At 40.6% G+C, this 27,700-nt stretch overlaps 1 protein-coding gene and 1 non-coding gene across 5 annotated transcripts; both read left to right on the top strand.

The window, feature by feature from the left end:
• Positions 1–809: 809 nt before the first annotated feature.
• On the top strand, positions 810–21,515 carry LATS1 (large tumor suppressor kinase 1). Of its 4 annotated transcripts, none has more exons than XM_075708050.1 (8): positions 810–848; positions 5,488–5,996; positions 9,663–9,798; positions 11,674–13,196; positions 17,817–18,399; positions 19,443–19,625; positions 19,870–19,976; positions 20,947–21,515. In XM_075708050.1, exons 2-8 carry the CDS (start codon positions 5,646–5,648, stop codon positions 21,463–21,465), a joined length of 3,402 nt encoding a protein of 1,133 aa, XP_075564165.1. In that variant the 5' UTR covers positions 810–848; positions 5,488–5,645; the 3' UTR covers positions 21,466–21,515. The 4 variants fall into 4 exon arrangements, with proteins under 4 accessions (XP_075564165.1, XP_075564164.1, XP_075564163.1 ...); XM_075708049.1 differs by having other exon boundaries at positions 11,671–13,196; XM_075708048.1 differs by having other exon boundaries at positions 9,663–9,813.
• A 5,966-nt stretch (positions 21,516–27,481) lies between these two features.
• Positions 27,482–27,552, top strand: TRNAG-GCC (transfer RNA glycine (anticodon GCC)). The gene has a single exon. It is a non-coding gene; the product is annotated as a tRNA-Gly (tRNA).
• The last annotated feature ends 148 nt before the right edge of the window (positions 27,553–27,700 follow it).

Here is a 27,700-nt window from a genome sequence, read left to right as displayed (position 1 = left end):
GCAAATTAAGTTATATGGCTTTATATGGCATTTTCCATCAAAATCGCTTTAGAGTGTACTTTACTTCCACAGCGACAGAACAGCCTTCTTGATCTCTTGTGACAGGAATACCTGATGTGGATTTCTTGTGTGACGGGCTGGAGGAGATGGATGGCGCGCTGGGGACGGGGCTGTCCTCCCTCCGTAAGGGACCGTGCGGAGTTGCCAAGGGGCCGATTAGCGCGTCTTAAATTTTGCTTCCCGATTTGTTTGAAATGCAACGCTCGGCCTGAAAACAAAAATGGTCCCGATGCATCTCTGAGTGGGAATGGATGGGCTGTCCTTCCCGGCGACTTACACGCGTCGGTCTGTAAGGGGTCCTTCCTTCGGGCGTTAGCTGATCACGGAGGCTCGGCAAAACGGGTTTTTTCCGCGTTAGAAAATCGGCGTTTAACCACGGAAGGAAAAAGCAGCGCCCGAACCACGGCGGCGGCGGGGGGAGGGCTGGTTTCTGTGCCCCCCCGCTGCCCCGAGCAGGCGCCCTCAGGGCCGCAGCGGGCGGCCGTGCCCGCAGCAGGGGCGGGGCGGGGCGGGGCGGGCGGCGGCCGCCGCGCTCCATCCGGGTCGGGGCGGCGGGGGGAGCGCCGGGCGCGCAAGGGAGGCCGGGAGCTGCCCATATCCGGGAAGCCCTCCGCGGCGGAGACACCGACAAAATGGCGGCGCCGAACTGAGAGGCCCGTGGCGGCGGCGGCGGGCGCTGGCGGAGGGCGAGAGGAGCCGCTGCCGGCATCGCGGAGGGCCGCGGCGGTCGTCGCCGAGCTCCGTGCGCCCGGGCCCGGGGCGCTGCCGCCGCTGCCTTGTCGCTGCAGGTGGGTCCGCTGTGCCGCGGTGGCGACGGGGGGGCGGCGGCGGCGGCGGGTCGGGGGAGCGGCCGCGGGTTGGGGGCGAGAGGCCGAGGCGGGGCCGCAGCGCGGGGACGATAACGAGCCGGCTCCGGCACGGCCGGCCGGGGAGTCCTGGGCCCTTTCCGCCCCGCCGGGAGCGGGCGGGATGCGGCCGCGGGAGACGGTGCCGTCTCCGGTTCCCCCGCCGGGGGTTGGCGCCTCCGAAGGAGGCTTCTCCCTCGCCGGGAACGGCTCCTCGGCAGGGGCGGCGGGGCCCGCTCCCCCGGCGCGGCCGGTTGGGCCCTTGCGGCGCTGCCGGCGGCGGGCGAGGGTCCCGCCGCCCCCCGCGGTGGTGCTCGGCCGCGCTCGCCCCGCCGGCCTGCGCGGGGGGACCGGCGGCGCGGGGGGGGAGCGGCGCCGCACAAGACCGACCTCGGGTCACGGCCCGGGGCCGGCTGGGCGACAGGAGCGCCCGTGTCCCGCCGCCCTGGGGCGGTGTCGGGATAGTCGTGGCTGTCGTATGCCCAGCGCTCCTCCCGGCGCTGGAACCCGCCTGGTCTGGGTGGCCCTCAGCGCCGGGCCCTGCCGTGCCGGAGGAGTTACCTTGGTACCTGGCTGTGCCAGCGCAGCTTACACTTTGGTCCTCGGTGGCTGAAATGCTGGCCGGCATAAAGATCACTCTTACGTGTGCTCGAAATAACAGATGCCGCTGCCGAGAGGAACTAAGCATACGTTTGTATGTAAGAAGAGCTGTATCCTGGTAAAGGAGATAGCAGAGCGTAAGGGTGGAAACAAGCGGAGCGAATGCACAATGTTCCCAGTGTTCAGCTAGCCGCCGGTCATTTCCAGCTCAGTCTCCCCTGACAGTGTGTAGTTATGTTTATGTACCAATTTCAGGGTCCAGTTTTCTCCTCATCCTATGGAAACTTTCAGCATTGGAAATGCATCCTTTGGTAAATTGCTTTACGGCTCAATGACCTATTATCTGAAGAACAGCTTCCTTTTGTTGGTTTGGACCAAGCCCCTACAAACTTAATTTTATGTCTCCCAAATTCTTGATTGGTTTTTTTTTTCGCCCTAGCAATAAAGTGTTGTGATTATGTATAAAGTAAGTTACTAGAATAGGTACATGAAAGAGGGAACCAAAACAGATTAATATGTGGCATTCAATACTTAATTGGAAATATGAGTATTTAAAAGCATGTTCAAAACTTTTGGACGTAAGAAATGTTACAGATCTATTACAAAGCTGTGTATTTTTTTCCCCAGGGAAACTTGGAAGTCATTGACAATTGCATGCAACCATTCTGTATTTTCATTCAACTGCCTATTTTAAGTCCAATCTTTCGTGGTTATGCTGTAAAAAGACAAGGTTGGGGTTTTTTTCCTTACAGTTTGACCTGTAGAGGAAAATAATTTAGTGTTTGCTAGTTAGTAGTACAAAATTGAGATAGCTTTCTTACCTGAGACAAAACTTTCTTGCTTTAAAATGTGTGCAAACGTCCGTAAGAGGAGGTGACTTCTGAATTTTGAGGTTCATATGTAAAGCAAGGTAAACTGTAGTCAGTGGTAATATTTGCCTCCTTATGCTTCATTAAACTGGAGGACCAATTTAATTGGGTTTGGAGCAATTAAGACTGTAGTTTCACATACACATCAAACTGCTATTATCCAACCCTGCTGCCAAAAGAAACAACCCACCAAAAGAAGTTACTATTTATCTGGATAAATTCCTTAGCTTGATTCACTCTGTGTGGCCTTACAAACAATTAGGCTGGCACTAGTAAGTGGTGGGAGATAAGTGGACTGGCTGGTTTACACTGGTAAAGCTCTGTTTCTGCTAAAAATTTATGTGAAAGCACAGCTTTATTCTCCAAGACTGCTTAGCCCATATCCTGTTACGCTGCAGTTGCCAGCAAAATAATAGCTATCAAACACTTACAGTATCCCTTGTCTTAAAGTTCTCAAAGCACTTTAGAAAGAAATACAGTTCTCTTGGTTTTGAGCACAAGCTGATTTTTTTTTTCCCTAGGTGGTGGACTCTAGGTCAGAGGAAATTTTGCTAAAATACATAGGTGCAAAACAACTGTTTTCTCCTGAATTCCAGGCCTTTGGGACTTGTTAAAAGGAGTAACTCATGTACGGACATTTCTTTCTTCTCTCATTGGTATTTCTGTGATGCAAGATCAATACCAATGGTTTTATCTAGATTACCCTGCCAATGGTGAACTAGTCATTACTCCTGATTTTGACTGAATTTGAACAAGTAATCTAGATTACTAAGCCTCTAAGATACTTACCGTCCTTGTCCTATGTTTTGGGATGAGTTTATGCTAGAGGTTTCAGTTTTCTGGAGGTGGTGATTGTCTCAAGTGTTATTAGCATATATCCTTGCACTTGGGTATCCAGTGCCTGTGTTTTTTGAAGCAGGTCTCCTAGAAAGAAAAGGAACATCCATAGCAAAACTAAATTCTAGTAAAATGGTCTAATTATAGTTACCCCCTTTTCTTTGGAAAAAGTGTTTTTGTCAAAGTATTTTGAGTGTGGTTTTAAATATGGCATGTTTTGAAAATTATTTTGAAAATGGCCAAAATTAAATAGCATTTTAATTGCTCTCATGATATGCTTCTGCTGAATCTAGATTTTGTAGTACTTTGCGCAAAACTTCACTGTTTATTATGAAAATTTACTTACATGTCTGATGATCTTTTTCTTATTCAGTGAGTGCTAAAGAATTGTATGCTACCAGACTGCAGGAGAAAGCTTTAGTGTAACTACCAAATCACATTTATTTCAGGTTTCAAACCTATCACAGGGCAGAGAAAGCTTGTGGGTGCAGTTATAACACCTAAGATTTAGGTAGTTCCATTACAGAAATGAAATTATTTCTTCAGTGGTCCTCCAAGGAGAATGAGATTAAGTGGGTGTCTCTTGTGTTTCTTTTTGCAGTCCTTATTTATGTATTACTTCAAGCTTTCAGGTTTCATTCATGTATGGGTAGCATGTGTATTTAATTCACAAAATTTGCATGTGTATTAGAGGGTTCTTTTTCCTGTTAGCTTCTTGTTGTATTCTTCCTCAGTCACTGAATCATTAATTGTTTTTTGACAATGCAAATACTGTAGAAGTAAAACCTGGATGAAGAAAGAGTGACTTTTATGTAGACTGTGTAAAACTTAGCCACCTTTTTAATTCATGTCTAATATGAGAAACACTTATCCACACACTACTTCTTTAAGAGACAAAAGATGCTTGCAGACATCTGAATCCTCAAAAATAATTCTTCAGAAAACTAGGAATACAGATTTTTAACACTCTGAGAAACAGAAACAAGAAAATAAGAACATTTCAGTACTGCTACTGTTAGACATTGCATTATAGTAAAGGAACAGTGTGAATTGAGCTTTACCATTCTTCTAGTTGCCTGTGAAGAAAAGACAGCGCTAAAACATGTAATTTTTGTATCTTGTGCTATCTTAGTAACTGATCTTCCTCTGTGGAGCAGTAGAGACTGCAAAAGTTTTATTTCATGATATTCTAAAGAGGCAAATGCTCTGTAACTTCTTAAGTGTTTCACCTTAGTTGCTCTGTCCTTTGCCAGTTACAGTAGTTACAGTACTAACTAGTGCACAGCACGAATGCAGAGATTTGAGTTCTCTGCAGACACAGGGTTCTTTCTCTGATGAGTCTGCGCCTTCAAAATGGAAACATTATTTATTTGTTTCTGGCAGAAAGTTCTGTTTCCCTTACCAAATGTCACAGCTATGCTCTCGGTGAATTTCATGCTTGAGTTGTTAAACAATTTTACAGTAAAAAAGTTCGATTAAATTTTCTTTGTCTTCTTTTTCCCCCTGCTCTCATCTTCCCTTATGTAAAATAAATTTTAAAATTACTTAACTATTGATGGAGACTGGTTCAAGGAGCCTCAAGCTAAGAGACTGCGGCAGCCTTAGCAAACTGAACGCTTAAACTGGTTCAAATGGCAGGTGTTACAAGAAATCATAAAGTTGTATGCAGTGAGCTAGGCAAGTGTTTACTTTTTACATATATGACTACTAAAGAATGGATAAAATAATGGTAATTATATGCTCTTACTGGTGTACTTTGTACTTCTCACTTCCGCCTATTTGTGGAGCTTGATATCAGAATTATTGAACAGCTAGGGTGTTTGGTCCATATCCTAGCTAACCGGACAGTAGAGTTGGCACCTTCAGCTATAAAAGTGTTGATGGAGAGAACGTGGGCGATGAACGGAGACAGCACCCAGCAGAGAGGGAAGGCAAAGAAGCAGTGATGGGTTAGCACACGCACCAGTTCACATCTGCTCTTGAAAGCTTTGTCCGCCACACTGAGTTCCTCTTTACTGCGTCCACATCCTTTGCAATTCAGGACAGTTTGGACTTGAGGCACCTAAACCATTTTTTTTTGTTAACAGACTGTTAGAAGCCCAGCACAGTTTGTGATTTAGGTTGAGTAAAGGCTGCTGGAAGAAGTTGCTTAGCACGCTTTTAATAACTGCGAAGGTAGTGCTGCATGTGAGCGTTTCACTGCCACCAGTGCTACATTGTGAACTTTTTCACTGCTGTATGTGTAACAGGATTTTTTTGTTTTGTTTTGTTACCAGGATAGCAGTTTTGGGTTGTGACAAACTCCAGCACTACAGGAACCATGGTTTCCCAGTGAAGCGCCACTGCTTTCACAGGTTCTGAAACTACCAGCCAGTCTTCCTTGAATTTTGGTGTGTGCGAGTCCTTGGTGGAGGTTGCATATATACATGTTTTCATGAAGAGAAGTGAGAAGCCAGAAGGTTATAGACAAATGAGGCCTAAGACTTTTCCTGCCAGTAACTATACTGGCAGCAGCCAGCAGATGCTACAGGAAATACGAGAGAGCCTCAGGAATTTACCTAAACCCTCAGATGCTGCTAAAGCTGATCACAGCATGGGCAAAATGTTATCTGAAGATCCTAGACAAGGCCGAAATCCCCCCAAATTTGTAACATATCATAAGGTTTTGCAGGAGATAAGAAACTCACTTCTGCCTTTTGCAAACGAAACAACCTCAGCTGTCAAAGGAACATCAGAAGTTAATCGACAAATGCTGCAAGACTTACAGGCTGCTGGCTTTGATGAGGTGAAATATTTTATTTTCAAGATTTGGTGTTCTGCTAACTATAAACTATTAATACATGTTGGAGGGGCTGTTCATCATGGAATGTTTGAACTGCATATGATAAGTAAAATGGCTTCTGCAAAATCTGGTAGGTTTCTAATTAGGATGTAGTGAAACTGGTAATAATGGGGGATGAAGAGGAGGAATAGAAGGATTTACAAAGGCTTGGCTTTTTTTTTTTTTAAGCATCTTGTGCAGTTTGTTCTTATGTGGTAGGGGTAGGTTGTTTTAATTATTTATATCATTTTAAACAGAGAGAACTGGACTCTCTAGAACATGGATTTTGCCTCTGATACTCAATGGAATTCTGGATTGTGCTCAATTAAAATATCTTGCTAAAATATGGCCTTTCTAAATTGAAAGACAGTACCAAATATTTCAGAAATTAATTTTAATGAGCTTTTTACATCTGTGGCTTATAGAAACTCAGACTTTGTGGAGAAAGAAATTTGTCTGTCCTTACTTTATGCACTTTGTCAGATACAGATAAAATAACAAGGTACATGCCAAAACCAGTTGCAGAGTGTCTTCTCTGTGGTATACTCTCAAGACAAAAATGTCAAGTCTTGAAAACCTTGGACATAAGTAATTATTCTGCTATTATTTTCATTATAAGAACAGGGAACTAAATAATTGTTCAGTTTATTTTTTAAATTATTGACTAAACTTATTTCCATTGATTCATTTTAATAAATGAAAGGAGTTTGAAAAGTGGTTTCCAGAAATAAAAAATTAATACGCTTATAGCTCCTGTGTTTTTACTGGGATTTGCACATCAAAGTAAATTGCACCTGTTTTCATGCATTCTCTGTAAGCCTGAGTACAAAAGCAGGTTTAAACCTAGCTAGCAAACCACTCGTCCTTCCAAAGGTAAAAGGCACAGTACCACAACAGGGATTGCTTTCACAGGAGTGCACTGCTTGTAGTAGTGACCAGCTCACGAGTTCTGCTGGCTGTGATGTTTCGGTGTTTACAGGGATCTACTTCTGCCAAGAGTAAGCTTCTCCAAAACTATCAGCTGGCTTTTCCTCAACAATGTCCCATTGTCAGGTGCTGATAGTGGTTTTGCATGTTCCTTTTGCTGGTTCCAATACACAGTCCAGGCTGTGTTTTCAGTAAGAATGGAAGGATTTTATAATGATAAATGATTTTGCAATAATTTGTTCCTGCTCTGTGGTTTGTTGGGTTTTTGTTTGTTTGTTTTTAAAAGTAGATCAGTTCTCAGATCTATTTTTACAGATTGAACCTGCAGTCATTTTTGCAAACCGAAGAATGGTATGTGGCTGGATAATAAACTAGAAAGGTATCTTAAGTTGGTATTTTTGTTGGATCCTTTTGTATCTAGAAGCCTTTTGCTCCTACCCTTTGTTCGTGGATGCAACTGAGAATTCCCAGGACGCTTATGGTTATATGGACCTTTTTTCAGGCACAGTGCCAGCGTAAGCCGTTTCTGCCATGTGTTAACCCACAGTTGTGTTGCCACAATAGGCCATATGGCTTTGGCCCGGGAACACCACCGGGAACAGATACAGCTGAAGTAGGAAAGCATTTTTTTTTGGTGGGGGCTATTCAAGACAGCAAGTAGGAATGAAATGAGAATGTATTTTGAGCTGGGATTGTTTTATCGACTGGATCATAGCTGGGGTGTGTTGGCCAGCTGTAAGTGGCTGATCTTTTACCTTTTTTTTTTTTTTCTTTTAATATATTGAATGTCACAAATGTTCGGGTTATTCTCCCCACCCCTCAAGTAGTAGGTAGTATTCAGGGTTAAAACTGAACAGATAGATATCTGTTGGTATCAGGTATACATATATATAGTGTGTATATAGGTAGTAATATATATATGTGTATAGTAATTATGTGAGAAGGCAGTTCTTTGTGTGTGGTGGTTTTTTTTTGCCAACCACCCAAAATAGCTTACAGGAAACCTGTCTTGCTTCTTGGGATACAGGTTCAGTCCTCGTAAGTTCTGAAGTACTGTGTAAGGTGATACTCTTAAAGACATTGAATACTTCATGTCACATAGGTGACCAAGGTTTTTCTTCTTCGGCTAGAGGGGAGAGAGATCCTTTGGCTCTTACTCGGGTCCTCTGGTTAGTGGAGAGGGAACTAAATTTAATCTCTTAAAAATATTGCTGGTTCTGTACTTTGAGATTCTGTGTGTCTTTATGGCTTGGTGATGTGAACTTGTACGTTTAGGTTTATATATTGTAGAATTACTTGGCTAAAAGACAGTAAATTTGGTTTTGAAACTGATTAAGAAGAAAATTGAAGTCGGTAGGTACAAATGAATGATGGGTCCCATAAAAGTATATTCCAGTTGTAAATTAAATAATCTGGACAACTTAACCTTCTGTTTGCACAGTGATCAAACAGCATACTGGTGCTGAAAATGTGCTAATTCGCAACAGATCAGTCTTGCCTATAACAGTAGAAGTGTTGCAGACGTAACTGTCTCATGAAGGAGTTACGAGGTCAAAAGTTGTATCTGCTTTTTCCAGCAATGTCAGCTGGTCTGTAAACATTGCAACAACCTTACTGTATGTATTTTTTTATTTTAAAATCCTTTTTTAAGGTTCTGCTTTGTTTGCTGAATTTAATTACCGTTTCTGAAGGCTGTATGTAATTTTGTATGTTTGTAGTGTTAAAAATGTACACAGGCATGGTGAAAGTATAAATGTGGGTTTGAATTGAAATCGATATTGACTTCTTCCCTCCTGAGCTGTCTTTTGATTTCCCATTGATTTTAGTAGAAGGTGAATGCTGTCGTATGTAGGTAACCTGTTCAAACATAATGTGAACTGAAATGATTGCTTCGATACGACAAAGTGTGGCCGTAACAAATCACTAAAGACAGTGTGCTTAATTATAGGGAGTTATGCTGTGGATTTGTTTCAGACTTTTTGAGTCAGCTGCACAAATCCCGTGCAATATAACTGGGTGAGCAGTGCCTGACTTTTAACTATTTCTGAAATTCTGCCTCTGTTGCTTGACCTTGATGTCATTCAAGTCAGTGGAAAAACCTCTGGTCCATAATACATTTTTCCATTGACAGTGCTGGGATTAGCCATCAGATCAAAACTTGTGTTTGGATGTCTAAGAACACAGAGCCTAAATTTACCACAAAATAATAGAATTTCTGACAATACTGTTGTCTTCATCAGGAAGAATTCTTAGGGAGAAACTAATGGGTATTTGTTGACAAAAAGTCATGCTGAGGTGAATGAAAATGAGCAAACCCTGAAGTTCTGAGTTTCATATTAGGGTATCTTTCATAGAATAACGTGGGTTGGAAGGGACCTCTGGTCATCATGTAAGTAGCTGTTACCTGGGTAGTGCGTACCAGTGCGTATGAGCAAACTGTACAAATAGCAAAGTGACACGATTTACATCAAACTATAGTGCTTCAACAAGTTAACATTTTTTCCCTGAAAATCCAGACTGTATTAGTGTTTTGGAGGATCTGTTGTGGAGAAAACACTTTAAAATTAGTTTTAAAACAATTGAGCGAAATCAGTTATGTACTTTGGTAAAATTACTGGAGGATATTTGGCTGCATAACTGTGATTTTTCTGTATTTTTGACATTTTCTTGTAATTTATTTTTTGTATATAACTTTCTCTTTAGGATATGGTTATACAAGCTCTTAGACAAACTAACAACCGTAGTATAGAAGCTGCCATCGAATTTATAAGTAAAATGAGCTACCAGGATCCTCGTCGGGAACAGATGGTTGCAGCAGCAGCGAGACCTGTAAACGCAGGTATGAAACCACCAGGTAGGTGTATCCATGGTAACTCAGTAATTCACTGACTGTATTCTTGTAGGTGAAAAATATAAAATAGCAAATTCCTACTTCATGTACTCACAATGGAATAGACGAGATGTTGAGATACAGTTTTTTGCTTTTAAAAATAGCATGTGAAGTATATAATGTAATTCTTCTGAAAGATAGGTGCATTTGACGTGACTTTCTTAAACGTTTCTTTTTATAACTGCATGGGTTTAGTATTGTCTGTAAGTATTTTATACAAGGAATGGCATTCATATCTCATTTTAGTAATTTTTGTCCCTCGGTGTGATGCCTGTATCTTGTTCTCAGTGTCAGGTGCCATTTAGAAGTCAGTGGTGAGCACTGAATTCTGATTTTAATTTCTTTGTCTCTTTTCACACATTGTCCCACACAGCAGCACTATGTATGTGTACTTTTGTGTATATGTATTATTTGTGTGTGTATATATTTCTGTATCATATGGCTACAATACTTGTATTTAGGATGTTCTGTTTCAAGATCCGCCTTGCTACTTAATTTTCTGCTTGGTTCCAGATCTTGTTTGTATGGTTTTTAAGGCAGACTTCATGCTTTTATAGAAGTTAGGGGACAGACTACAGCTTTAGTAGCAACAGAGTCGGAATTTTGCTACTTTCTGTTATTGCTGTCTTAACGCATGCAAACACATTTTTAGCACATCTTGATGTTTTTCTTTTTTTGCCAGGTTTTAGTAGCATACGCCTAAACAAACGGTAACTTTCAAATGCAGCAGAAATACTGAACTTCTACCTGACTCAAGTTGAGTGCTGAGCTGCTAGCTCTGTAAAGTTACATTTTAAATTGATCATATAGGTATGAGGAAAAATTAGTAGTCAAGAGTAGTGAAGTACAGCATTATTTTCATTTAGTCTGTGAAGCCGGGTTAGTCGGTGCTTGTATGAAGCTGCTAGCTAAATGCCACCATTTAGCCATGATTTTCATTGTTACTTGCAAAGATATAGTAATTAACACATTCTTTTACTGAAGATATAGTGACTTTCAGCAGTTACAGTACTGTATGTGTTTACAAATATTGCAGTAATAACACTGTAAAAAGCACAGTAAGACTGCATGCACTATCAGTTCCTTGCGTATTATTTTGTTTACATGATGCAAAATAACATCTGTAAAGTAAATATATTGTAGAGTTTGGCTCTGTAAGTTTTACTTTCATACAGTTTTAATTCTTGCCTCTATACAACACCTTTATCCATAAAGACATAACTTTTTGTAATACTTAAGCAAATTTCGCATGCAAGGAATATAACAATTTTAGATGAACTGTATGCATACAATGGTGTAAGTGGGCTGTTTGATTTTACAACATTCAATTAAATTTTAGTTTAAGAAACACTTCACTTACTATGTTAAACTGGAAGGAATAGCAACACGACTAAACCGATTTTTCTGTGCTGTTGCTTTTTTGCGTTTGTACTGAACATCTCTTCTGAGAATTGCTTGTATGCATGATTAAAAATATGTAGTATGCCTAATAATTTTGCATATTACCATTTTTTCAATTAAAAATTGAGTGCATCTGTAATTGAAGCAAAATGCGTCTTCAAAAAGTGATTTCTAAAATCTCTGATACTATAGTGTCATTGCATTTTTTTTCTCTTGTACTGTGTACTGAGCATATTGCCATAGCATGCTGTGTATTACTAGATAGAGATAAATTTTTCACATGAAGTACAGTGGATTATGTTATGTTGGAGAATTCCTATGCTGTTTCTGTAGTAATTAATGCCGAAGAATAAAATATTCAAAGCAGTGAATAGAAATAATTTCTAATAATATAAATGCTGTGTTTTCTTCTTGTAAAAGCAGGGACTGTACAGCAATCGGTTAACCGCAAGCAGAGCTGGAAGGGTTCTAAGGAGTCCTTGGTTCCTCAGAGGCACGGCCCTTCTCTGGGAGATGGTGTAGTTTATCGCTCAGAAAGTCCCAGCTCTCAGCCTGATGTAGGAAGGCCGTTATCTGGATCTGGCATTGCAGCATTTGCTCAGGCCCATCCTGGCAATGGACAAAGAGTGAATCCCCCGCCTCTGCCGCAGATACGGAGTGTCACTCCGCCTCCACCTCCTCGAGGACAGACACCCCCTCCAAGGGGAACTACTCCTCCACCTCCTTCCTGGGAAGCAAACTCTCAAACAAAGCGTTACTCTGGAAACATGGAATATGTGATCTCCCGTATTTCTCCAGTGCCACCAGGAGCATGGCAGGATGGTTATCCACCTCCACCTATGAATCCTCCACCTGTAAATTCTTCCACGCAGGGTCAGAGAGGCATGAGCGCTGTCCCTATTGGCAGGCAACCAATAATCATGCAGAGTTCTGCCAACAGCAAATTTAGTTTTCCCTCGGGAAGAGCTGGAATGCAAAATGGCAATTGTCAGGCAGAATTCATAGTTCACCAGAATGTGGTGTCTGGGAACTCTGTCAGTCGCCAGCCACCCCCATACCCCATGAATCCAACTAACAGGCAAAGTCCCACAGCACTACAGATGCAGGCAGGAGGGTCTGCTCCTCCTTCAGCATACACCAATGGGAATCTTCCTCAGGCAATGATGGTGCCAAATAGAAACAGCCACAATATGGAACTTTATAATACAAACGTAGCTGGAATACCTGCGTCCTGGTCACAGCCTTCCCCTGTGCAACCGCAGTCATCACCTGGCAATGGGCATGACATGCCTACGTGGCAACCCAACGTTCCCGTGCGGTCAAATTCTTTCAACAACCATCATGGAAATAGGCAGAGTCACTCTAGCAGCTCTCAGCCTTCGGCTACAACAGTAACAGCTATAACACCAGCTCCCATTCAGCAACCAGTAAAAAGTATGCGTGTGTTAAAACCAGAGCTACAGACTGCCTTAGCGCCCACTCACCCTTCCTGGATGCCACAGCCAGTGCAAACCGTTCAGACCATTCCCTTCTCCGAGGGTCCAGCTACAAACATGGCAGTCATGTCTCCTGTTGCAGAGGCTCCAAATTACCAGGGTCCACCACCACCGTACCCAAAACACTTGTTACACCAGAATCCCTCTATCAATCTGTATGAGACAGGACCCAAGCTCAACAAGGAGGAACCACCTATTTTATCCAAGGAGGATGAGAATGAAAAGAATTATGAATGCGTTGATTCAACAGATAAAGAAAAGAAACAAATTACAACATCGCCTGTTCCTGTTAGAAAAAACAAGAAAGATGAAGAAAGAAGAGAGTCTCGCATTCAAAGCTATTCCCCTCAGGCCTTTAAATTCTTCATGGAGCAGCACGTGGAGAATATACTGAAGTCGCATCAGCAACGTTTGCATCGGAAAAAACAACTAGAGAATGAAATGATGCGGGTAAACTCTTTCTTCTTCCTAAATCTATGACTAGAGAACTGTTCCCGTATTAATTTTAAGAAATATATCTTAATTGTAGAATGTTTAAATAGTAAAGATGAATAGAACATTGTGGTATATCACGGTATTGAAGTATGCTTTTAGTTTTTGTGTTCGAGATGTGGCAAATTCTTCATTTCTTTGTTTATGTACTCCATTGTCGTCTTAGAAATTAGGTTTTTTTAAGTAAGATTTTTGCATGTCTATGTGTAGCTCATCTGGTTCGTGTATGATAAGGCAGCAGAAGCAAAATCATTGTAGCGTGAACTGAGATTTAGCTACATGGCTCATAGCTTTTTGTTATGGGTTCTATTTAGTCCTGATTTTTGAGTGAGTTTTGCAATATTTTGGTGATTTTAACTTTTTTTAAATAAACACTGCAGGTGCAAGTAGCAAAGCAGGGACAAGTGGTAGGCTGGTTAGTGCGTTTATATAGTCATCTAATGATGCCTTTTATGTTCTGCAGTTTGTTTCTAGTAGCGATAGGGTTTTTTAAGTTCAAATACAAAAAAATCAGTATTTAAAAGTTACATTTTTAGAATGAAAGAGACATGGTACCTTTTGCCGAAGTATTTTATAATCCAGGCTGCAAGGGTATCTGTTTAAACAAGGGGTAATTGAATAGGATAATAAAAAACAGATGTCAAGAAAAACATGTACAATCAACTTCTTTGTGCCGACATGAATCAGTGGTCTATTTCTGGTATGTCAGTGTTCTACTAAATGAAATCAAAAGGGTAAAAACGGGGGCTGACGTATACATATGTAATTTCAAAAGAGAAAATAGTGAGAAGTAGTGAAATCAAGATTTGCAGAAATGGAAATTCAAGATGTATTACCTATATATATTTAACAATTGTAGTTGAAAATTTGACATAAGTATGATGTACCTTTTAATTTATTCTATGAAAGAATGTATCTGAGTTATGCCACTTTCTTGAAGTGCTGTTTTTTAAATCCATGTTTTCTTACTCTTTGAAAATTCTTGCTGTAAGTTGTAGTGTTTTATAAGTGTTTGCTTAATCATGAATATGTAAATGTTAGCAAGATTTCTTCCTGGAGCTCTTTCTAGATCTTCATTCTTAGTCTTCTCTCTTTCCTTTTCACTTCCACTAACAGCTGATTTAAACTGTTAAGGTGTGGGAAGCTTTCCTGAACTCTGTAGCCTCCATCCCTGTGTAGACAAGTAAGATTTTGGAGCAACAGTATTTATTAAGAATAGCATGATCCCTTTTTAGAAGGCTTTGCATGCAATCCTGCATCAAAATTAAGCATGAATTTATTTTACTATTTTTGAGTACTGAAATGTAAGATATAATTAATGTTGATTTGCAAACTTCACTTTCCCTTCTTACTGTGTTGTGTTCCATAGTAAGCATAAGTATTACGTATCTGAAAGCACTGATATAACTTCTTGATATTTTTCTTGTGCATTTAAAGCATCCTAGTAAATATCTTTTCTTACATGAAATGCAGATGTTTAATTACAGGCTGAGGGGTGGAAAACGGGGTATTATGTTGCAGCAGACCTCTCCTTTTTCATCAGGGTGTAAGAGAGGAATCTCACAATAGCGAAGTATATTTTGGGCCTTAAGGAGAAAGGGAAACTAGCTCATTACTTATTTTCAGAAAGTTTAAGAGGATTAAACAAGTACTGAATCCCTTCTTTTCTCTGCTTTGGTAGGAATTTTGAAAGAAAAAAATACCAGAATGCATCCCTACAGAAATACTTACCTTCACAGGATGCTGTATTTCTAGCATAGGTGACATATTTCTATGCTATCAGGTTTCCTAGGGAATAGAGTGGAGCTGTCTCTCAAAAATATTTAATTCAGATGTGTGAATTTGCCCAAGAATTATGCTAGATGTCTTTGCCACAAAGAGAAACTTAAGTCGTCATTTAAAGCAAAGCAAGATGAGAGCAAATTGTGTGACATCGTACAGCAATTCGGGAAGCTCTTGTGTCTGGCATTGACTAGAACTAATTGGAGGTGTATGTCCATGAGCGTTTGTGCAGCCGACAAAGTTGGTTAATTTTTGGTAAATGCTGTAGCTGAGGAGAGTTCTAAGGAAAATAAGAGCAATGCAGAGAGCGATCAGTTTGTGATGAATGTTTGTTTTAGTGGGTGGCATAGGAAAAAGTGAAGATGGGTTGGGGGAAGAGGTGATAAAATGGGGTACTTGAGCTATTTTTTACAACAAAATTGTTAGGATGCAACAGCTAGGGAGCAGGTACTAGAAGGTAAAGCTACAAGGTTTTTGGAGACTCTGTATGTATTGCAGTGATCAATTACTGTATTGGGTCTCACTCCTTCTAGGGTCTTGTTGCCATCTAGATTATAGTCTACCAGTTTTCTAACTGATCCGTGGGGTTCACTGTGTGTGCAAATGGGGCTGTACTGAAGCAGACTTCATGGTTCAGATGGAACTTGAGAAGGTGACCCACTGTTGTCTGAACTTTAACAGGGTCAGGTCTTCAAATTTCTTCTTGACATTTGTAAGTGTTCAAAAATCCCTCTGTCTGCATTGAAGTGTGCCTTCAGCATGTTCATTCACAGAAAACTTGAGATGTTTCTGTCCTGGAAGACAGTGCTAGGATATCCCTACAGTAATGTGTTGAGAAAGACAATTTCTTGATTCGGAGTAGGGAGTTGAACCTGTTTCCCACATCCAGTCTTGAAACTACTGCGACCCAGTCCGAAATACTGCCTGTCTGATGTCAACAGAAAAATTTGTCTCAAATTTGAGACAGCCTTCCCCATTAAAATCTTACTGAATTGATCTTCCTTGTGAAGTTTGTTTGGGTAGACAAGCGTTTTGTATGCATTTTCCTAACTGCATCTCCTTTGGATCCATTTTTGTTATGATGTCTGTAAGAAATCTTCTGTGTTCTAACAGTATTTAAAGCATTTTTAAGATACTGAATGATATCCAATTAATCTTTTATCTCACCTTTTTTCTCAGTCACATCTATTATAAGTTGTTTCAAGTTATGTTGTAAGTTAGGCAAAGTAGAAGTCACCTATTAACATGCAGTTTATACAGGTCTAGAGTAGTGTTTACCTAATCCTGATGATGGTCCTGAGTACTGTTATGCAGACAGTATCTTAAACATCTGAAACATTAAAGAAATGGAAGCAGCAAGATTTGGTATCGAGAATCAATAAGATGTGACAATAAAATTGAAAACTTCTAGAATAGTGCTTGAGTAACAGTTGTGATGTTTGCAGGGATTCAATTTGGCCATGTTCAATTTTATGATCAGAATGTCCAGGAAAAGATAAGGAAATATACTGTAGGTGGAACTTGGAAATCATTGCTGTAGGATGGTGATTTCAAGCCAGGTAGGTAGATAAAATAATTGAGATGTTATAAAAAAGGGAACATACAAGATTTTGAAAATGCTGATAGAGAACAAAAGGAGGAGTGAGCATAAAGCTGTGTGGGGATAGTGTCGCAGAGAAAAATGTATAAAAAATTGAAGAAAGATTCTGCTCACATTAAAGCCAAAAAGAAGGGATATTCTCATTCCAGAGCACTGAAAGATGGCACGGGAATTGAATGGCACTTTAACAGAATTGAAGCCAGCAAAATATGCTAGGAGGAACCCAAATTGGAATACAAGAAGAATGCTTAGTGTGGTTCTTGTAGATAAGAGTTTCCACGCTGTAGGTGATGAGTTACGTGTGGCCTGTGAGTGTTTCAGCTGCCAGAATGTTAGTGGTGTTGGCCAGAACGCCAGGGATGTTCATTCAAGATAGGGATATGTACACAGAAGGCCAGGAACTGATACCATGGGGAGGAGTGAGCCACTTGAAAGAAATTGCTGTGCTCAGCTTGTTGGTATGTAGAGCGGAGAGCAGTAGAGAGAGCGTGACTGAAGTCTTGTTAGAAAGAGGTGGGTTATGTGGTAAGAAGGAAGATCAGGTCTTGGCTTGTGGCAGAGGCACGTGCTTGGTGTGGGTGGACGGTAGGAAACGGTGCCATGCGGATCTGGTTTGTGTAGGTACACAGGGAAGCATGAGAGGGGGAGTCGCATACTCCCTCCTGCAACTGAAATTCCACTGGCATGGTCAGGAAGTTTAGTGACTTCTGGTCTAGCTAGTCTGGAGAGTGGAAGCCTTTCCCACTGCAGCTCCTTAGTTAGTCCTCAGCAACTTACTGCTCCTAGGCACGTCTTGGCTTCCTTTAGCTCTGCAAAGAGAATCAGGGAGGCAGTTGATGCACACTGTTACTCAGATAAGTATTATTTGCGGTGATGTTTATCAGTAGGTTGTAAATTACCCTTTCTTTCCTTAAGAAAGTACTCCCTTCTCAAGAACCTCCTGGTGCTTTGGCACCTCATGCATTTTGCTGTTGAAAGCGATCGCGTTTTGCTTTGTATCACTCCTATATGTTTTCATAGAATCCTAATGTGTAAATTAAAAAAAAAAAAAAGGAAAACAAAACTCCTTAAAGTATTATTTCTCATGCTGTATACAAGTATTTGGCTTGCTTTGCCTAGGCCTTGTAATTATAAGAAGATCACCAAGAATTAAGAGTACTGTTCACTCTTCAGATTTAATTCTGTTTGCTGCACAGGTTGGATTGTCACCAGAAGCCCGAGATCAAATGAGGAAAATGTTGTGTCAGAAGGAGTCTAATTATATTCGGCTACGAAGAGCTAAAATGGACAAGTCAATGTTTGTAAAAATTAAAACCCTGGGAGTCGGTGCATTTGGAGAAGTTTGCCTAGCAAGAAAAGTGGATACTAATGCTTTATATGCAACAAAAACTCTGAGGAAAAAAGATGTATTGCTTAGAAATCAAGTTGCTCATGTGAAAGCTGAGCGGGATATCCTTGCAGAAGCTGATAATGAATGGGTGGTTCGCCTGTACTATTCATTCCAAGATAAGGACAATTTGTACTTTGTAATGGACTACATTCCAGGAGGTGATATGATGAGTCTCCTAATTAGAATGGGTGTCTTTCCAGAAAATCTGGCGCGGTTCTACACAGCAGAACTGACCTGCGCAGTTGAAAGTGTTCATAAAATGGGCTTCATCCACAGAGATATTAAACCTGATAATATCTTGATAGACCGCGATGGTCATATTAAATTGACTGACTTCGGGCTCTGTACAGGTTTTCGATGGACCCACGATTCAAAATACTACCAGAGTGGTAAGAGAAATATAAAAGGTTTCTTTGTTATTTTGTTGACGTGTCATTCTTTGCAAGGAATTAAATAATAAATGAGTAGAAAGATGATTGTGCTGTTTCCTTTCTGAATAATAACGCATCTGACAATATGTCTGCACATCACTCACACTATAGAAAGCAACGCTTAGTTAGGGAGAGTTTGTAAGCGTGAGCATTGATTCCTTAAGGGAGGAATAAGCTATGCTGCTGTAAGTCTGTCCCATTAGTGGCTTCTGAAATTTGGAGAGAGAAGATCACTGCGGTAGCAAGATAATTACATAGACAGCAGCCCTGACTGTGTTTTGAAGATGGGATTGATCTTTTAAATTTCATTGTTCTTGAAAACCTTGCGCCAAGTTCTGAGTGTCTTGGGTGCTTTCTTTTAGTGTAACCTATTGATTTCTGAGAAAGGTTTAAGTAAGCTTTTAAAAACCCTACTTGATTACTTTAAAAAAAAAAAAAAAAAAAGCTGGTGCAAAAAAATTGCACAGTTCTGAGCGTGATAAAATACAGGTGTTGTAATAACCTGGTTTTAATTTCCAAAAGAACATACCTTCAAAGACAATTTTTTAATTACTTTTGACTTGTTTTTATCAAAACATCATGTATATTAGGCCAGACTGTTATACTGTCTCTGGAGAGAAGCTGAAGATTTAAAATCTGGTTTTATTTTTTGATGGTTTAAATGTTGGGGGTTTTCTGGTTGCATAGCAACAAAACCAATATACACCCTGTACCCCCAATGTGGTTATGTTACAGAAAAACTGAGAAAAGATCAAGCTCAATAATTTCTCATAATTATGTCAAAAGTTAACTTAAAAGTCCTCAAAAGTTGGTATTTTACATCATAAGCAAAAAGTCAAAATTCTGGTGGTGATGACTTTTTTTAGCTCTCAAATTGAGTGTTGAAATTGAAACAGATTCTGTGTTAGAACAAGAAATGTTAACAGATAAAAGAAATTTCTTACTCGTTAAGAACTAGAGTAATCTTCCTAAATTTTGGCATCTTTCTCACTCAATTATAGGTGATCATGCACGTCAAGACAGTATGGATTTCAGCAATGAATGGGGTGACCCAGCAAATTGCAGGTGTGGAGATCGGCTGAAGCCACTTGAACGTAGGGCTGCACGTCAGCATCAGCGCTGTCTGGCCCATTCCCTTGTTGGCACACCCAATTATATTGCGCCAGAAGTATTGTTGCGAACAGGTAATGCATTTTCGTACTGTAATCTCACTGCAAAGTAATTGATATTCAGGTAGCTCGCTTCACCTTTCTTACACTGCCACTTTTCCCAAGTATGTAATATTTTGAGAAAAAAATAAATAGTTGTTAATACGGAAATCTTAAACAAGTATTGAATAGAATTTGCTTGTGAACCTTTTTTATTCTTAGAAATACAAGATTAAAATTACACTAAGGCTTTGACTACCTTGTTTTGACTTCATTTCAGGTTACACACAGTTGTGTGACTGGTGGAGTGTTGGAGTAATTCTCTTTGAAATGTTAGTGGGGCAGCCTCCATTCCTGGCACAAACACCGCTGGAAACACAAATGAAGGTAACTTTAAAAGTCTGGTATTGACAGTCTGAAAAAGCAGGCTTGAAATTTACAGAGCCTTTCTAATTTGTAATGGAATCAAAAGTAATTTTTGAGAGTGCTGCTCTATCCAAGCATGCTATAAACTAACAAGTTTTTAAACTTTACTGTGGCAGTGCACTTAATATGTAAAGGGACGTGAAGGATCATATTCATATCTTTTTATCTGGTCATATAGTAAACACGCCAACTAAAAATCACATTTCAGATTTCTACTTTTTTTTCTTCTCCTCTTCCAGCCTCTGGGTGTTTTTTTCCCCACCAGGCTTCCATGCCCGCTCACCTGCAGAGGATTTCTTTTGGTGATGTATCTGCAGACATGCAGTGTGCAAAGGTGGAGGAGCAGCAGGTGACCGTGGCTGCTCAGGGCTACTGGCGGCTCAGAGCTGTTGGTCCCTTCCTTCCTGAGCCCCGGCTGCTTCAGAGAAACCACCAGGGCAAGCTTCTGCAGGTGCCGTCTTTGCAAAGCTGCATTCAGCTTGCAGGATACTAGTTGGCTCAAATGTAGTGCAGCATTGATTAGTTTTAACTTTAAATGTGTTCATCTTTCCAGTGCATCGGATAAATCCAAATTGGTTTGTCTCACCTTCCTTTTAAGATTGTGAGCCATGTGCCTCATATCAGGTTCCAGATGCTGGATTGTATGGTATCTTTGTTGGTTTATAGCAGGGGCACTGTGTGCCAGACTCTAGTTTAGATTTGGGATGCGAACAAACTTTATCTGGATTTTGCCAGTTTTCCAGACAAAACATGCCTGTGTTTCTGAAAGAGCAGCTTCACGTTTTCCCCTCTCTACTGTAAAAACACACATGTTGAATGATTGCTTTGTGGCTTTTTGGGTTTTTTGTTTTGTTTGTTGTTTTAATTTTCACTGTGTTTTTTCCTTTTTTATGAAATTGTAAATGGAATAACACCTCTTTTTGCTTTAAAGGTTATCAACTGGCAAACTGCACTTCATATTCCACCTCAAGCTAAATTGACTCCAGAGGCCTCTGACCTTATTATTAAACTCTGCCGAGGGCCAGAAGATCGTTTAGGCAAAAACGGTGCAGATGAAATAAAAGCTCATCCCTTTTTTAAGACAATTGATTTTTCAAGCGATCTGCGGCGGCAGTCTGCTTTCTACATTCCCAAAATTGCTCATCCTACGGATACATCGAACTTTGATCCAGTTGATCCAGATAAATTGTGGAGTGATGATGATAAGGAAGGGAACAGAAACGATACACTTAATGGGTGGTACAAAAATGGAAAACATCCTGAACATGCTTTTTATGAGTTCACCTTCCGAAGGTTTTTTGATGATAATGGCTACCCATACAACAATCCAAAGCCCATTGAGTATGAGTATGGTAGTTCTCAAAACTCAGAACAGCAGTCGGATGATGATGATGATGATGATGAACAGGCAGGTAGAGGAGTTCAAAATCGTGACCTGGTTTATGTTTAGTAGAGGAATAAAGATCAAAAACTAAATAAACTTATTTTGTAGCTGCAATATTTGAAAAGTCTCTTCTCTTAAGAGAATTGAGAGAAGATTGCTAGGGTAAATGCATGCTTTTTTTTTTTTTTAAAAAAAAAACACTAAGAAAACTGTGTCTTCTCTTTCCCTCTCTGTACATTTTGTTTCCCCAGAATACAGGGAAATCCTTCTCAAATATTAATTTATTCCAGCATTGTTAATTGTTTAATTTAGAAGAGATTTGGTGTTAGGTGAAAAAAAATATAATTTGAATTTTATTATCGGTTCTCTGTACTCTAAGTACTCAAAATAGGAAATAGTGACGACTTCCCCACCCCCCACCCCCTCCACCCTGATGATGCCTGGTATCTATTTGTACATATACTGAATAATTTTAGAAAACAAATCTTTGCTTCAGAATTTTTAATGACAGTTTTTCCTTGCATTGACCAAATCTAAAACCTACTTTACACTAATGAAGCTCTCTGATACATTTCTGAAGAGGGGGGGGAAAAAAAAAAAAAAAGGCTGCTGTACCCTCACTTCTTGCTGTATTTAGCCTAATTATTCACAGTGTTGGAAAAACTGGGCCATCTAAATGGTGAAATGTTTCCAGCTGCTGTGGTAGACATAGTTCTCGGCTTTGGAACAAGGAAGTGTCAGTCTTGGCTACAGTATGATTGTAAAGTGATAAAGCATTAGAACTAGTGTTTTATTAAAAAGTAATTGAATTTGACACTATTAACGCTGTAACACGTGACTGGTACTCTCAAAGCAGAAGGACTGCTCGCTCAGAAACAACTTGTTTGTCTCCTGTCATCAGTGCTATAGTTATGAGAGGAAAAGAGCTTTAGGAAAAAGACTTTCTGAAATCTAGTTTAATTTTCTGACTACAACCAAACTGTAAAGTGTGTACAGTTCTGCTTTAGTTGGAATTTTTAGTTTGAAAAATAAATTTTAGAATAGTTTCTTTATTATATGTTTGAGATAGTAATGGGAAAAGATGATAAATTATGGCTTTTGAGACTTGTTGTGGAGGCCGGTTTCACTTGGCTTTAATGGTTTTCCTCCTAGTTACGCAGACAGTGAGGAGAAATGTCATGCACCAGTCTGTCCGAGCCGTCAGTACAGTTTTGGTGGTCCATCTTTCACAGCCCAATTCGGAACAGAATTAGGAACTTAGGGCTGTGTCTGCTGCCTGGCTGTGTCCATAACTTCCCGCAGCAGGTGAGCAGGCGTGCCTGTGGGTCTCGTGGTGGGAGGGTGCTGAGCCTGTCGAGGTTACTGGGAGCAGGGAGGGGGGCAGCCCTCTAAGCAGCTTCCCTGGGACCGGGAGTTACAGGTGAGAGGCAGAAAGAATTATGTTGTTTTTCTCTCTCTCTCTCCTCCTTTCTCCTGAGGCTAGCGCAGTGGTAAAGAAAATGCACTATTTTTAGTAAACTTCATGTCTCTTAAAACATTTCCTCCTCCTTGGAATTGAATTCCAGTGGATAATCTAATAATGTGCCTGTAAGCATTACTGCTTTCTTAAGTTATTATTTGTGTCATTGTACTGGCATTGTGTCTATCTAAACATCGTGAAATTGGTGTTCATAGCTGTTCTCGCAGCAAATGCCAGTTAGTAGTTTACTTTTCTCACCAAGCTGGTTTAAGAAATTCTTCTGCGCTTCCCTTTCTGTGCTCCAGTTCAGTGTCTCTGTGCCAGTGCAACTGCATATAGTGCTGTGCCGAATGCTGGATCAGTGAAAAAACTGCCCGGTGTTCAGTGTTTGGAGGCTTGTTTCTCGTAAGCGTGTTCATTTGAGGGATCCAGTTCCCGCTGTGGTCCAAAAAATGATTTATATTGGCATAACTGAGGAAGGAGTGAACTGCAGTAAAGAGGGTTGGCAGCACGGGAGCTTCTTAAACGGACTTTGTCACGGGAGAAAACATTTGTGGAAGTTCGCCCCTCTACTGTGAAGTGCTTATAGTGGTTAGAAGATGGTTATAAAAAATTGTTTTCTTTTCTCAAGCAGGTAGTTAGTTACTTTCTATAATGAAAATGGGTTTGTAGCTTAGTAAAACAGTTCACGTTCTGTCTGCCTGTTCCACAGCTGTTGATATAGTTTTTAACATTCATTTCATTTAGCTTAAATATTATAAAATGGCTGCAGTGTATAACTACTCCATTTTATGTATTATGTAAAAAAGATTGTTTTCCATGTAAATAAACCTTTAAAGATTATCCTCCTTCATAGTAAGTATCCCAGTAAAACTGGTCTACTTGTCTTGGAGTAAAGTATAATATATTACTGGTTAAAGGTAATTTAATCAAGCCTGCCTTACCATTTGTGAAGTGTGCAGAGAAAATAATGTCAGTTCTTCATTATGTTGACTGTTAAAATTGCCTTTTTATCTGAATATATTTCTCCTCTGCCTGCATTGTATTATGTAATATTCCTGTTTCATGCTATAACTGGTCTTCAGCCAATGTGGTTTAAAAAAAAAAAAAAAAGTCTGTAAAGGCACCATGGTTCTATACAAGCAAAACTAACTGCTTTTATTAAAGGAAATTATTGATCTTTTAAGGACATGTGCAAGTACTGAAATATTAAATATTATTTTACCATTCTAAACAAATATAGGAAGAGCTCACATCTTTAGAATTCGGTAGATGCTTCTGGCTTTTTCTGTTATTTTGTGTTAGAAGTTGTAATGTACCTTGCTTGAATTTTGCCACCTATATGCTGCAGTATTATATATTTCCTTGCAAAAATGCAGTGTGTTACAGTCCAAGTTCTCTGAGAAAGTTAGTTATGCGTAAATGTTGTCACAACTCCAACATGCTATGTCTTACCCATGTTTTGAAACGTCACGTTTCATGATTCAGAGTCTATTGAGATTCTTCAAAGCTGCTGCTTAAAACATGGGTATTTCACTGGTGACCTGTGATGGGGATTGGGTTTGTACAGGCAGTTGAGAAGAGAAGCTCCTAACCAGCAGCTGTGGAATTCTGCAGTAAGTTTTAGTTCAGGTTACTTTCACTTTGTAAAGCATGAAAATAAATTTCTCTTTTATGTGCCCTTGTACACATACTAATTGTATTTATAAAATGTTCTATAATCCCATAACTGTACTGTAAATACTATTTGATATTCAGTGGCATTCTATCCTAGGGCAGGCCCTCTTGCTGTATCTTTTCTATCCTCAATTTGTAATAGAATCTATAGAATATATGGCTAGAAAGTCTCTCTGAGACTGACGTTATCTTCTGCTGTTGCAAAGCTGTGAGTGGGAATGATTTATTTAGACTCCTTTTAATATTATTCAGCTAATAGACAGTGCAGTGGGTGGGTTCTTAGACGATGCTGCTGTCACCCACGATACAATTAGGCTTTGGTTTCAGACGTCTTTGGTGTTTCACATCAGACCTTTAATCTGTTTGCTTTAATTCAGCCAAAGCAAAAAGATAATAAATAGGGTCAGTGTCGTAGTAAAATGTTTGAATGCCTTAAGATGCTCTCGATAAAGGCGCTATTCAAGTTTACCGATTTGTGTATATCTATATAGATATATATAGATATATTCCATGTGTGTATATGTGTATATATAATGTCTTTTTTGTATTATAAATATCTTTCTGACTGTCAGTTCTTTTGGATCCTCCAATTAAATACATAGACCACCGCACAATTCCGCTTAAGCAAATTATTCATTTATTACGTGCCTAGTTAGTAAACTTAACAATCTTGCGTTATCTCACAGTCTTTTGAGTATTGTGTACTTGTCGCTGTCACAACACGGGCATGCATCCCTTTTTGCCAGGTCTCCACATAGCTGTAGTCTAGCTACATGTGTGGTATGTGCTCTACGAATGCTTACTGGTACGTTTGCGTTTTATAGGGTTACATGGGGGTGGCTTGGACCATAATCGCTGAGTCCGCTGATCTCTGTATGAAAAGAAGGTGCATCTTGTGCGCTGAATTTCCTGGTCGGTACCCCAGAGTGTCTGTGCAGGAGCGCCAGACTTGCTGTTTGTCTGTCCGCACCCGATAGTTGAGGAGCTGAGGCTTCCATGCCCCTGCTGACTGAACTGTTAGAGCAGCGTGCATATTTGACCTAGGGGATGTGAGTGGATGGTTGCACTGACACTTACTTTAAAGTTACTTCAGAATAAGTGAAAGAATTCCAGCACTTGTGAACGGCCTAACTGAATTATCAGCTACCAGTAATTGGTGACATTCCTTCTGAGTTTTAGAAACAGTTTCTGTTTTCTCAGAATCGGTTTCTGTAGTGTAACACCTGCTGGGGTAATAAAAAATGCAATGAATCTTCATAAGAAGTGAAAATCAAATTCTTGTTTTGGCTGATCAAATATGAAATGTAAACATTAGTTGCCCAAATGCTTTTATTTTTCTTCCCTTCTCCTTCACACCCCTCTCCTCTGAGTCCCCTTTACACTGCAACAGCTCCACTGATTAACAAAAGGTTGCATATGTTTAATAGCAGAAATGTTATTGTACTTAGCAGTTACCTCATGTTTGTAACCTGTTCTCAGAAATACACATTTTGATGTTCAAGAGTTCCATTTATTGGTGCTCTTTCTCTGTCCTTTGCTACCTCTTTCATAAAAATAATTAAAGCTTTAGTTATTTATTACTCGTACATTAGGTACCATGGAGCTATTCCTTCTCTTAAGGGAGTTACAACAACAAATCACAGCTTTCGTGTTTATTAGGAGGGGAAGTTGTCTTTGAGAAAGTCTGCTTCTTCAAGTGCACATCTCAAACTGCTGATGCAGAAACCAGTGTCTTACTGCAGAGACACTATTATGTCCTAATTATTTTACTTTGGTTTGGGAGAGAAGTGGAAGTACAGCACCATTTTTCATTCATTAGCAACCTATAAACAGAAGAAGGGTAGTCCCTCCAGCTGTAATCAACCAAGTGATACAGTAACACTTAGAATTTTAAAAACTCATCAACAGCTTGCTTTATCTTATAGCTGAAGTAATGTAGAAATGATTGTTTTAAATTCAGACATTAAAGGGATAGACTAAAGTTGCCAATTTAACAATGTTAAATGGGTAAAAAAGTAAGAGCAGAAGGGTAAGAATGTGTGTGATAAACTTAATTAAAAGACTCTGCAGTGCTGCAGGTCTTCTGAGTTGACCCTAATGGACTATCATAAGCCTGCTGCATGGTGACCGACCTTTAGATCCTGTTTGAAGCTAAGCAGCTGAGTCTGTTTAGATGGGCACTAAGTTACTGCTCCATCAGGGACACCATACTCAAGAACAGTTTTCTGTGGCTTACTGAGCTCAGGATCTGGTTTTCCTAAGCCCTGTAGTACATGACGCGTTTTGTTTCCCAGAACACCTTTTATAACCGTCTGAAGAGCTGGAGACAGCCCCCAAGCAATGAATGTGTGCAGAAAAAAAAAAGATACATGCTCCTCACTAGACAAAACCCATCTTTGCAAAGTATGGGAAGGAAATAGCCGAATGAAGCCCCTCTTCACAGATTGATCCTCCTTCTGCTCAGCCCGCTGTCCGCCGTGGCAGGCCCAGTCTGTGCTGGTAGCACCTGATGCCTCACCATACCGCATCTTTCCTCCTTGGAGGTATAAACTTGCCTTTTTTCGGCCCATCTGTGCTCTCGGGCCTCTCGTGTGCTGCTGTCAGGTTACCCCTGTGGCGAGACGTACCAACTTCCCGCCGCAGTCCTACGTTAAATACGTTGGGGGGGGGGGGGGGGGGGAATCCAACACTCTTTCACAGCAACGTTTCTAACGCGACTGCAATTCCTAAAGGCGGCCAAGGTATCCTTGCGTTTCAGCGCCTCTGGGGAGAAATTTAATCCCCCTTCAACAGGGCTGCCCCCCTCAATCGCCGCCGCGCGCTTTCAAACGGTCGCGGCGGGGCGGGCCCGCCCCGCCGCGACCGTTTGAAAGCGCGCGGCGGCGCAGGCGCAGTCTGCCCCTTGTGACCTTCGACTGACGCAGGCGCGGGATGCTTCTCGCACCGGCATTGGTGGTTCAGTGGTAGAATTCTCGCCTGCCACGCGGGAGGCCCGGGTTCGATTCCCGGCCAATGCAGTTGCGCGTTCTTTTTTTCCCCCTTCCCCCTGTCTTTTTCCTTAAAAATTTAAAAAACAAACAAAGAAAAAACACAGGTTATCGCTGTCAGCAATAACGCTTAAGCAGACGCCAACGCGTTATCGGCTCGCTTGGGTGACCCCGTCAC

Source organism: Pelecanus crispus, chromosome 3 (assembly GCF_030463565.1).
Source record: "Pelecanus crispus isolate bPelCri1 chromosome 3, bPelCri1.pri, whole genome shotgun sequence".
Taxonomy (NCBI): Eukaryota; Metazoa; Chordata; class Aves; order Pelecaniformes; family Pelecanidae; genus Pelecanus; species Pelecanus crispus.
Note: the sequence above shows the minus strand (reverse complement) of the source record. Positions and strands in the feature narration are given on the sequence as shown.